Raw genomic sequence first — 13,356 nt, 5'->3', positions numbered from 1 at the left:
CATACTTTTTACTTTTACTCAAGTAAATATTTGGGTGACTACTTCTTACTTTTACTTGAGTAATACATCTCTAAAGTAACAGTACTCTTACTTGAGTACATTTTCTGGCTACTCTACCCACCTCTGGTTGCGTGTAGTTGTATCACACGACCATGCATTGATTGCTCGACATTCTACTTATCTTGCCTGACGTTTTTTTTTTTTCTTGCTTGCTCCATCCCAACCCTCCTCATCTCCCTCCTCTTTTTCTTCTTCTTCTTCTTCTTCCTCCATCCCTGCTTCCTCCTCCTCCTCCTCCTCCTCCCTCTCCCCGGCAAGTTCGATGCGATCGGCTCCGGGCCCTGCCGTGAGTTGTCGGTGCGGGCGACAGCGCTGCTGAACATGGCGTCGGACGGGATGATTTTAACCAACCACGACCACCAAATCCGGGTCGGAGTCCTGACAGGTAAGACCATATAGAACCAAATCTTTTTTTTCTTCTTTCTCCAATTCACCTTATTTGGATTTTTGAAGCCGTCTTGTGAACGCCTTGCACGTTGAGACGCGTCCACGTACGGCTCGGACGCGCGCGGTGCGCAAGCTTGGTTCTCGGCATTGGCCGGTTGGCGCGCATTGAATAATTCATGCACCGATCTGAACATGGATGTGCGGATTTGTGTCGTTCGATTACCGGGCACCGCTCTCGGCCTGTGACTACATGACCGCGCGTGCGCGTGGGTAGTAGGAGGGTTGACTGACAGTTGCGTCCTCATGACACATGTTGGCGGCGCGGTTTCGTTAGGGGCTGAACACGATGCGTGTGCGTGTGCGTGTGCGTGGGGAGATCCTCCACCAGACGCGGCGGCGATGACTGCGCGTCTCTTACGCGGCAATGCTGGAAAAGGATGCGCGGGATCTGTTCGCCGTCGGCCTTCATTTGTGCGTGAATTGCTGTGTCACGTGACCGTGGCTCGTCCTGATGCCTTACAAGATGACATTTTGGCGGTAAAAAGGGTGGATGCTCGAATACACACACACACACACACACACGCACACACACACTTGCTGTCCACCCTTATGTGAGGCTGCCTCGATCAATATTTCATGAAAGGCGAGATCTCACACATGCGGCAGACTTTTTATCCCCCCCTCACACACACACACACACACACACACACACACACACACACACACACACACACACACACACACCTAAACTGCATTCATGTGTGTGTGTGTGTGTGTGTGTGTGTGTGTGTGTGTGTGTGTGTGTGTGTGTGTGTGTGTGTGTGTGTGAAGAAACGGGCTAATGACCGCATGTCCACCCCTCACAAAAAAAAAAAAAAAAAAAGGCACCATCCCATCCTTTTCACCTTCATCCATCCACCCAGGCTGAGGCTGCTGTCCATGGTGCTGGAATCACTGACCTTACTTAGCATGCTGCTAATATCACCTCGCCGCCTCCTTTTTTTTCTTCTTGGGAAAGAAAATGGACATCACCTTCGCCAAGTTGGATGTACACCCCCCCCACCCCCCACCACCACCACCACCCGGCGCTCAATACCCGTACCTGGGTTTTAAAGGGGAACTGCACTTTTTTGGGGGAGCTTTGCCCATTGTGTGAGACAAGAACACATACCGTATTTTTTCGGACTATAAGTCGCAGTTTTTTTCCGTAGTTTGGCCGGGGGGTGCGACTTATACTCAGGAGCGACTTATGTGTGAAATTGTTAACACATTACCGTAAAATATCAAATAATATTATTTAGCTCATTCACGTAAGAGACTAGACGTATAAGATTTCATGGGATTTAGCGATTAGGAGTGACAGATTGTTTGGTAAACGTATAGCATGTTCTATATGTTATAGTTATTTGAATGACTCTTACCATAATATGTTACGTTAACATACCAGGCACGTTCTCAGTTGGTTATTTATGCCTCATATAACGTACACTTATTCAGCCTGTTGTTCACTATTCTTTATTTATTTTAAATTGCCTTTCAAATGTCTATTCTTGGTGTTGGCTTTTATCAACTAAATTTCCCCCAAAAATGCGACTTATACTCCAGTGCGACTTAAATATGTTTTTTTCCTTCTTTATTATGCATTTTCGGCCGGTGCGACTTATACTCCGGAGCGACTTATACTCCGAAAAAATGGTAAGCTTTTTTTTTTGTACAGCAAGTAAGAGGCGGCTAACTATTCCGCTCGTAAAGCCCTCTTAAAAAAGGCATCCTTCTACATGTCGTGACTTGAATATTAACCAGGTGTTAGGGATATTGTTATTATAAGCGCAGACAAACTATTTTTAGCCGTGCCGTGATCAACCCGCCATAACTGCCATAACCACAACACCAGGGGGAGCTCCACTAACCACGTTAAAAACCCAGATTCCGATCTAACAAAGGTCTTAACTCATTCTCCTTCTATGCCACATCAATATGGAATGCACTCCCAACAGGTATAAAAGAAAGGGCATCTCTATCCTCCTTCAAAACCGCACTAAAAGAACACCTCCAGTCATCTTCAACCCTAGACTAACACCCTCCCCCTCCACATCCCACCTCCCAGGATTGTAAATAATCAAATGTATATACTTGTTCTTATGCTTTCTGAACTCGCTATGTTCACTGCTCGCTGTACATATCCTACCAAGTCAGTCCTACACTGTTACAATGTCCATTTCTCTGATGATGCAATTGTTGATGACTGAAGTGCTGATATCAACCAAACCTAATCCCCCCCCACATCCCACCCCCTGGATTGTAAATAATGTAAATAATTCAATGTATATACTCTGATGATTAACTTGTGTGATGACTGTATTATGATGATAGTATATATTTGTACCATGAATTGATTTACGTGGACCCCGACTTAAACAAGATGAAAAACTTATTCGGGTGTTACCATTTAGTGGTCAATTGTACGGAATATGTACTGTGCAATCTACTAATAAAAGTTCCAATCAATCAAAGAGAGTTAACTAACTTGTGCTGCTGTATTGACATACCGAGCTGCTGCATCGCTTCTGAGTTGGTGAAAGTTAATTTTAGGTTATAAATAATGCCTCTCACTTGGATAGTGAAAGGTTGTCGACATAAACGAGAACTTTGACGTCCAACTTAGAACTGAAAATGGCAGGAAAGACACGAAAATACGCCCTTTTTTTTAAACCCGTTGTAAGGATTCTGATTAATTCTTCATCTAAACGGGAAGATATAAACATCCCATCAGTATTTATCCCAGTTAGAGCAGACATTGTACAGTAAGCTTTTTAAAAAATACATTCTAAGTGGTAAAATACAGCAAGTAAGAGGCGGCTAACTATTACGCTCTAAAAAAACATCCCTTTACATGTCGTGACCCCGAATATTAACCAGATGTTAGCGATATTGTTGTTATTATAAGCGCTAACGCAGACCAACTATTTTTAGCCGTGCCGTGTTCACAGAGAGTTAACTAGCCTGTATTAAAGTTCACGTTAAAGTACCACTGATAGCCACACACACACTATGTGTGGTGAAATTACCCTCTGCATTTGACCCATCCCCTTGTTCCACCCCCTGGGAGGGGAGGGGAGCAGTGAGGAGCAGCGGTGGCCGCACTCGGGAATCATTTTGGTGATTTAACCCCCAATTCCAACCCTTGATGCTGCGTACCAAGCGGGGAGGTAATGGGTCCCATTTTTATAGTCTTTGGTATGACTCGGCCGGGGTTTGAACTCACAACCTAACGATCTGAGGGCGGACACTCTAACCACAAGGCCACTGATGACATACTGAGCTGCTGCATCGCCTCTGACTTGGTGAAAGTTAATTTGAGATTATAAATAATGCCTCTCACCTGGATAGTGGAAGGTTGCGGACATAAACGAGAACTTTGACGTCCAACTTAGACCTGAATATAGCGAGAAAGACGCACGTTCGTGGCACTTTTTTTTTTTTTAAACCCGTCGTAAGGATTATGATTAATTCTTCATCTAAACGGGAAGATATAAACTTCCCATCAGTCTTTATCCCAGTGAGAGCAGACATTGTACAGTAAGTGATTGTTTTATTATGTTTGTATTTCTTGTTCAACACTTAGCTATCCTGCTACTTAATGGATCTGTTTATTACTCAGCTTCTAAAACTTGTAGATCATCCTCCTTATATACAGGCTCAAAAATATAAGGTTTTGGATAGAGATGTCCGATAATATCGGACTGCCGATATTATCGGCAGATAAATGCTTTAAAATGTAATATCGGAAATTATCAGTATCGGTTTCAAAAAGTAAAATGTATGACTTTTTAAACCCCCGCTGAGTACACGGACGTAGGGAGAAGTACAGAGCGCCAATAAACCTTGAAGGCACTGCATTTGCGTGCCGGCCCAGTCACATATCATCTACGGCTTTTCACACACACAAGTGAATGCAAGACATACTCGGTCAACAGCCATACAGGTCACACTGAGGGTGGCCGTATAAACAACTTTAACACTGTTACAAATATGCGCCACACCGTGAACCCACACCAAACAAGAATGACAAACACATTTCGGGAGAACATCCGCACCGTAACACAACAAAACAAATACCCAGAACCCCTTGCAGCACTAACTCTTCCGGGACACTACAATATACACCCCCTACCCCAAAACCACGGCGCCCCCAACCCCACCCACCTCAACCTCCTAATGCTCTCTCAGGGAGAGCATGTCCCAAATTCCAAGCTGCTGTTTTGGGGCATGTTAAAAAAAAAAAATGCACTTTGTGACTTCAATAATAAATATGGCAGTGCCATGTTGGCATTTTTTTTTCATTACATTGTTTAATGCATCCAGCGGGGCATCACAACAAAATTAGGCATAATAATGTGTTAATTCCACGACTGTATATATCGGTATCGGTTGATATCGATATCGGTAATTAAGAGTTGGACAATATCGGCAAAAAAGCCATTATCGGACATCTGTAGTTTTGGATCATCATTTGTCCAAAAGTATTTTTTGTTTCTCATGGAGTCAATCATGATGAGTAGTGTTGTTGATGTTGAAGGGGAAAGCGTATATTGTAATACACCGCCATATGCTTAAAATGAGCAAAATACGTAAATATTACATGTAATTATGAATGTTACTACCTTACATATATACTTACAGAGAGTATATAAAACAATGATGGAAGTTTTTGGAGGTTTTTTTAGAGCGCAATATAGGCAAAATAGAGCAACTACAATAGGCTCCATTGTTAGCTGACTTTTGCTAACGTTTATTTACAATTTAGAATGCATGAAAAAAGAAAAATGTGATCTTGTCTCACATAAGTATTGTGAATTATAGGCACCTTTTTTTTTTTAAAGTGCAGTTCCTCTTTAAGGTAACATATCTGTTAAATCTACGACACGGGCAGCAATCCCTCCAAGATTTCATTGGCTTTTTTTGTGATTGTGATTGTCGTAGGGATGTAACGATAAACGGTATTTATGACAACCGCGGTAAAACTCTTGACGGTTGGTATTACCGTTTTGCATTACAATGATGGAAAAACTGTGATTGATAAACTCACAAACTGACTGGTGCCTGCTGGCTATCTTATATGTCAACCTTTTGTATATCAGTATGTAAAATTAAATTATGGACTGGATTAAGTAAAAAAAACTCAGTGTACTAATATGATCCAGATTAAGAAAGTGTTCAAACTCAAAGTGTTTACAAAGTAGAAAGGAGAAGAATCATAATAAACATTTTGAATGTATTGATAATCTTATTAATCTCACCATATAAAATACAACTTACTTCACTATTTATTGTATCGTTTTTGTAGACTTTTAATTATTTATGGAGTAAATTGTGAACAAACCTAGAACAGGAAGTGAACAAAAGTGCTAGCAATTGCTATGAAATGGAACAGGGGTAGGATTAAATAAGATCGACTCCTTTTCGAACATGTTGAAAAGAGAAACTGGAAATTGTGTTGTATCTAATTGTATGCATGTTCGAAATAAACTCAAACCATGAAATGAAAAGAAGAGACATTAATGTCTTTCCTCGTTAAAAAAAACAAATACCCCAATCTAAACTCATATAAAACATTGCTGTCTGAGCAAGTAATACATTAATTTTTCCATAGTGAACCTACAAGCTGGGCTCTCTTAGAATAGAGCCATGGTTCTGGACTCTAGACTACGAGACTATCGATTTAAAAATGGTTACTAAGCAAGGCTTCCATTTCCGGGTTAACTTCCGGGTCATGGCGATGAAGTATATCTTTGACAGACACTACGGCCTAGGGCTGGGATGATAAAACGACGTCAATACATACCGCGATAGACACATAATCGATATCGACATAAAATGCGTTAGATAAAACATTCGATAAATATTTATATTTTTTGGTCGGAAGAAACCTGAAATTATGAAGCAAGATTTGTTGCATAAAGTCACTCATGCTCTGAGAACGCAGGAAACAGGAAGTGTCTCTGAGCAATGGCATGGAAACGCTAACAACTACCAAGTTTGGTTGCGCCGTCTTTTTGTCTCGCTGTGGATTCTCTGCATGGAGTAAGAAGATAAACTGTGACATGTTGATATCTCAACTCAATAAACTTTTGTTTTTTTGTTGGTTTTGCAACATCCTGACACTTCTAATATGTCGGTTTAATGAGTAGCTTCCCCAACTACTCTGTGTAGTGCTCAATAGCTTATACACTACTGCCATCTAGTGTCTCAAATCTGCAACTACCTTGAAATGTACTGCATTTATTTTACCACCTTATCCTACCTGACCACCAGACACCTTCTCCACTGATAAATAGCACCCTTGGTAAGTTGGAAATTGCATGACTGTATTTATTGGCAGGCTCAAATAAGTCATAAAAAAATATTAATAATATATAAAAAAAAAAACATATCGTGATATTTTTCAGCTATATCGCCCAGCCCGGGGGTCGGCAACCCGCGGCTCTAGATCCGCATGCGGCTCTTTAGCGCCGCCCTAGTGGCTCTCTGGAGCTTTTTCAAAAATGTATGAAAAATGGAAAAAGATGAGGGGGAAAAAAAATATTTTTTGTGTTAATATGGTTTCTGTAGGAGGACAAACATGACACAAACCTCCCTAATTGGGGACGTCGGGGCGAAGTTGGTAGAGTGGCCGTGCCAGCAATCGGAGGGTTGCTGGTTACTGGGGTTCAATCCCCACCTTCTACCATCCTAGTCACGTCCGTTGTGTCCTTGGGCAAGACACTTCACCCCTTGCTCCTGATGGCTGCTGGTTAGCGCCTTGCATGGCAGCTCCCGCCATCAGTGTGTGAATGTGTGTGTGAATGGGTGAATGTGGAAATAGTGTCAAAGCGCTTTGAGTACCTTGAAGGTAGAAAAGCGCTATACAAGTATAACCCATTTATCATTTATCATTTATTTAATTGTTATAAAGTACACTGTTTATATTAAACACGCTTCACTGATTCGAGTATTTGGTGAGCACCGTTTTGTCCTACTAATTTTGGCAGTCTTTGAACTCACCGTAGTTTGGTTACATGTATAACTTTCTCCGACTTTCTAGGACGTGTTTTATGCCACTTCTTTTTCTGTCCACCAAACTTTTAACGTTGTGCATGAATGCACAAAGGTGAGTTTTGTTGATGTTATTGATTTGTGTGGAGTGCTAATGAGACATATTTGGTCACTGCATGACTGCAAGCTAATCGACGCTAACATGCTATTTAGCCTAGCTATATGTACATATTGCATCATTATGCCTCATTTGTAGCTATATTTAAGGTCATTTAGTTTCCTTTAAGTCCTCTTAATTCAATTGATATCTCATGACCATGAATTGATTAACGTGGACCCCGACTTAAACAAGTTGAAAACCTTATTCAGGTGTTACCATTTAGTGGTCAATTGTACGGAATATGTACTGTACTGTGTAATCTACTAATAAAAGTCTCAATCAATCAATGACACACTATCTGTATGTAATATGGTTTTTAATATTTTGAGGCTCCAGACAGGTTTGTTTTTGTATTTTTGGTCCAATATGGCTCTTTCAACTAGGGATGTCCCGATCCAGGTTTTTGCACTTCCGATCCGATACCGATATTGTTTTTGCACTTCCGATCCGATACCGATACTGACCGATACCGATACTGACCGATACTGGCCTATCCGAGCATGTATTAAAGTTTAAAGTTATTTAGCCTACTTAGTTGTCAGAATCATGTTGAAAAGGGTTTTAGTACTCTTGATAACAACTAGCCAGCTGAATTAGGGGAGTTTGAATAATACACAATGGTTGGTAACAAGAAACTGACCTGTTTATTCAAGGATAAACACAAAATAGACAAAATTATACATGACAAACAGAAATGGCATCATTGAACTAGGGCTGGGCGATATGGCCTTTTTTTAATATTGCGATATTTTAAGGCCATGTCACGATACACGATATATATCTCGATATTTTGCCTTAGCCTTGAATGAACACTTGATGCATATAATCACAGCAGTATGATGATTCTGTGTCTACATTAAAACATTCTTCTTCATACTGCATTAATATATGCTACTATTAAACTTTCATGCAGAGAGGGAAATCACAACAAAAAAAAAATCACTATTTTTTTCATACGGTGTTGATGTGGAAATGTTTGCCTCGGCATTTTGATGGTGTGGACCTGTGTCACCGAATGGAGATAAGCGTCTCGACAGACGTTACAATATTTGAACAATGATGACGAAAACTGTTTTCTCTGTCGTGTCCGTGTGTCGAAAATTGTTATGCGCTTGTTTTTTTATTTGATTTTGTGCGTGGCATAGATTTGCCGTGCGCAGGCGCGCACCTCAGCGGCTGCGCTAGCATCACAGCTAACGTTAGCCGTGCTGCTACCTCGCTCTCTGCTGGGAGAGGGCGTATACGTATGTGACGTATGACGTGACAGTATGTGACGTGTGTAAGAAGGTGCGCTCGCTGTCTGTGAGAGGGAGACACAGGAAAGAGTGAGAAGAGCCTGTCGTGTAATGCCAGCAGCTAAAAGCAACTGCGTGAGAATCCACAGACCTGTGGATGTGTTGAAGGTGTGCTGGAAAATGCGGAACGGAAATTACGGAGCAGCAGAAAAGTGGAATGTATTATTTAAATCGGTGCGTTGGAAAACACGGACCGGAGTTTTTTTTAAACTGGATCTGGATCGGCATTTTCCCATGCCTTGCCGATACGCATCCAAATATCGGATCGGGACATCCCTACTTTCAACAGTTTGGGTTGCCAACCCCTGGCCCAGCCCTACTACAATATGTACTGTACCACAAAAGGGGCACATTTTACAGTCATTCATATCAGGGCTAATGTCAGCATATGTGCAGCCAAAACATCAAAAAGTTTTGTTGACATTAAAAAAAAAAAAAATCCAAATTTGTGCTGTCAACTCCTCTTTGTGGACAACTTCCTGAAATTCCTTTTTTTTTTTGTTTCATTTCAACCGTGCCACGTCAGAGGGGGTTAATTTGTACGTGTGTAATCAGTCACTCGCATCCCTAACTGGATCTCCCTTTGCGCTGTTGATTATTTCCACATGCATATGGCGACGTTGGCGCACAAAACGAGCGGCGTATTTGTCTTTTTGGTGCGTTTGCGTGTATGGAGTCGGACGGCTTGCAGTGTCAGCGGGAACAAGGCATGGCAGGAATGACGGAGGTGGTGTCGGGCTGACATGTCATCCCTCGCCCTTTTAGTCATGGTTTGTTTGTTTTGGACATGCTTAATGGCACATTTACACCCGTGCAATTGAACATTTCTGAAAAGGAGAAGGAAGGAGCAAAGCTTATGTATTCCTACCCCTTCTTATCAAGAGGCCCTTTTCAACTTTTAGAGGTTCCGGAAACAATAGGTGTGGTTTGTGTTTCCACCGCATTTCACAGTTCTGGTACTTTATACAAATAAAGCTGTTGACATATGGAGGAGTGGTTTAGTATATTTCCACACTGACACCAAGTAAATAAACAGACACAATTAGATCACAGACCTTTTACTAAAAAGTAAGTCAATGAAATAATAAGCAATAATATACAAAACAATATGATTTAAAAAATAAATATTACCGAATTGTTCATAAAAAGTCCAACAGTCAGAAAGTCATCCTCTGGGTAAATGATGACTTGATGAGGGTCAGGCGGGTCCTTATGGTCCATTTCAGGTGTTAATAACAATATATAAATTAGGGCTGGGCGATATGGCCTTTTATTAATATTTCAATATTTTTAGGCCATGTCACGATACACGATATATAGCTCGATATTTTGCCTTAGCCTTGAATGAACACTTGATGCACATAATCACAGCAGTATGATGATTCTATGTGTCTACATTAAAACATTCTTCTTCATATTGCATTAATATATGCTACTTTTAAACTTTCATGCAGAGAGGGAAATCACAACTAAGTCAATTTACCAAAAGTGTATTTATTAAACAGTTATTAAGCAGTGGCATAAACATTTATGTCATATCAAAACAGAACATGCAAGATTGTCAGAGACATTTTAAAACAAGCTATTAGTGCACTTTTGTGCATGATGTCACTAATATGACATACCAAAACAACACTAAATCAAAGTGCACTTTCTGTACAGAACACCACTACAATAGTTTAAAACAAATAAAGTGCACTTTTGTGCATGATGTCACACAAGATATTTCAATAAGTGTCAAATAAAAATGAGCTGCATAATAGGAAATCAAAGCCTTCGCTATGTGGTAGGTTACCGCGGACGTTATCTCCTTCTGTTTGTCAGAGTGTGTAGGTGACGAACCCCAAGATGCAGAGATGGCGGCAGGCATTGAGCAGGAAAACATGATTTAATTTAACTCTATAACACAAAACAAACAAAAGGGTACAAACAAAAGGTGCGCACAAGGCGGAGAACAAACTTGGCTATGAACAGAAACTAGCACAAAGGCTAAACTATGGACAAGAAACAAAAACGCTTACTGTGACACTAAGGAACTATGACATGAGCAGAGTGAACAGAAGTAGACAGAGCTACAACGACAAGTATTAATAATAATAAAGAATAATAATAATGACATCGACAAGTATAAATGACACTGACCTCGACAATCATTAGCGACATTGACAATACTCCAGCACTGACTGGAGGGAAAAGCAGGTCTAAATAGTAGCTGGCTGATTGACAACAGGTGTGGCCCGGTGCCAATCAGCCACAGCTGAGGGGACACAGTACTCAGGGAGACAAGTAGAAAATAACCAAAATAAGAGCGCCGACAGGAAATAAAGACAGAGGAAAAACTCAAAACATAACTAAACTGTCAGTGACAAACCTGACACTGTTGTTGACTATTTTTTTATACGGTGTTGATCTGGAAATGGTTGCTTCGGCATTTTGTAGGTGTGGCTCCGGCCGGAAATGTTGACATGCGGAGTTTCAAGCACTCTTCATTCTCTAGCGGGTGACTTTTCAAATAGTGCTACACATTAGCAGTGCTGCTACTTTTTGTAGCAACGCTTTTGCCGCATACGTGTTCAACATCTTCCCGCTTGAAGCCAAGCCACCGCCAGACGATGGACTCCCTGCTGTTTTTCTTGGGAATTAATTTTTCCTTCATTTGTTACCACACCGCTAGCATCACAGCTAACTTTACCATGTCGCTAACTGTCTGCTTCGCGAGGGCGTATGACGTTGCGACAGTATGTGACGTATGTAAGAAGGTGCGCTTGTTTTATGTCTCTGTGAGAAGCAGATACAAGAAAGAGTAAGAAAAGCCTGTAGTGTAATGCCCGCAGCTAAAAGCAACTGCGTGAGGACGTATACTCCAATATCACGATATAGTCATTTTCTATATCGCACAGAGACAGACCCGCGATATATCGAGTATATTCCATATATCGCCCAGCCCTAATATAAATAATACATGGCAGTGTTTATCTCACGCCGACAACAATAGCGGTGCTTCTTTTACACCTAGAAATTCGCAACACCTAAATATCGCAAAAAGAAACGCCCATATTTGGAAAAACTTCTCAAATATCGCTGAAACATTTTTGTGCTCTCACGAGGTGGTTTTTGAAACGTTTCGATATTGAAGTGTCTTGTACAAGCATGATGGAAACACTTTTTTTCTGCATTTTGAGCGCACCTTAAACTCCAATCTAGCGGGGCGCCAATGCAGGACAACAAGAACAGACGGGTCGTCGGCCAGGGGGAGATTTACGCCTCATGACGCAAAACACCCTTTAATTGAAACACCTGGAAGTTTCAAATGTGCTTTGTCGAAATTTAAGAACTATCGCTTTTATTTTGCGAAAAAACTGCAATGGAAACCAGTTACAAACACATCGCCGTTAGCGTAAGCATGTTAGCGTTAGCATTGTGTTCACTGGGGTTGAGGCTCACAACTACTTTTACGACATGTAATAAAGTAAACAGTTAATATTTCATGTTATTTGCCTTTGTTCCACTCGTGTGCTGCCTCCTTTTAAGGTCGTTGCTTTGAGTCTGATTTCGTACTCCTCCGTAAATACGTTTAAAAGAGTCTGTCCACTTTGCGTATAGAAATGAAGTTTTCAAAAATAATAATCATCAATAAACTTTTTATACAAACCCTGTTTCCATATGAGTTGGGAAATTGTGTTAGATGTAAATATAAACAGAATACAATGATTTGCAAATCCCTTTCAACCCATATTCAGTTGAATGCACTACAAAGACAAGATATTTGATGTTCAAACTCATAAACTTTTTTTTTTTTTTGCAAATAATAATTAACTTAGAATTTCATGGCTGCAACACATGCCAAAGTAGTTGGGAAAGGGCATGTTCACCACTGTGTAACATCACCTTTTCTTTTAACAACACTCAAACGATTGGGAACTGAGGAAACTAATTGTTGAATCTTTGAAAGTGGAATTCTTTCCCAGTCTTGTTTTATGTAGAGCTTCAGTCGTTCAACAGTCCGGGGTCTCCGCTGTCGTATTTTACGCTTCATAATGCGCCACACATTTTCGATGGGAGACAGGTCTGGACTGCAGGCGAGCCAGGAAAGTACCCGCACTCTTTTTTTACGAAGCCACGCTGTTGTAACACGTGCTGAATGTGGCTTGGCATTGTCTTGCTGAAATAAGCAGGGGCGTCCATGAAAAAGACACCGCTTAGATGGCAGCATATGTTGTTCCAAAACCTGTATGTACCTTTCAGCATTAATGGTGCCTTCACAGATGTGTAAGTTACCCATGCCTTGGGCACTAATGCACCCCCATACCATCACAGATGCTGGCTTTTGAACTTTGCGTCGATAGCAGTCTGGATGGTTGGCTTCCCCTTTGGTCCGGATGACACGATGTCGAATATTTCCAAAAACAATTTGAAATG

At 41.0% G+C, this 13,356-nt stretch overlaps 1 protein-coding gene across 9 annotated transcripts in view; it reads left to right on the top strand.

Moving 5' to 3' along the window:
- The first annotated feature begins 287 nt into the window (after window positions 1-287).
- The window catches only part of gphnb (gephyrin b), a 367,471-nt gene continuing 354,402 nt past the window's right edge, over window positions 288-13,356 (top strand). For 6 of the 9 annotated variants that reach the window (XM_061987072.2, XM_061987071.2, XM_061987066.2 and 3 more), the window contains exon 1: window positions 288-445. In XM_061987072.2, coding sequence (XP_061843056.1) covers window positions 382-445 — 64 coding nt within the window. In that variant the 5' untranslated portion in view covers window positions 288-381. The remainder of the gene's footprint in view (window positions 446-13,356) is intronic. The other 3 variants (XM_061987067.2, XM_061987073.2, XM_061987068.2) reach the window with 1 other exon arrangement.

This window comes from Nerophis lumbriciformis, linkage group LG26 (genome assembly GCF_033978685.3).
Source record: "Nerophis lumbriciformis linkage group LG26, RoL_Nlum_v2.1, whole genome shotgun sequence".
NCBI classification, from domain to species: Eukaryota; Metazoa; Chordata; class Actinopteri; order Syngnathiformes; family Syngnathidae; genus Nerophis; species Nerophis lumbriciformis.
The sequence above is the reverse complement of the archived record's forward strand: the minus strand, read 5'-3'. Positions and strand labels throughout refer to the sequence as shown.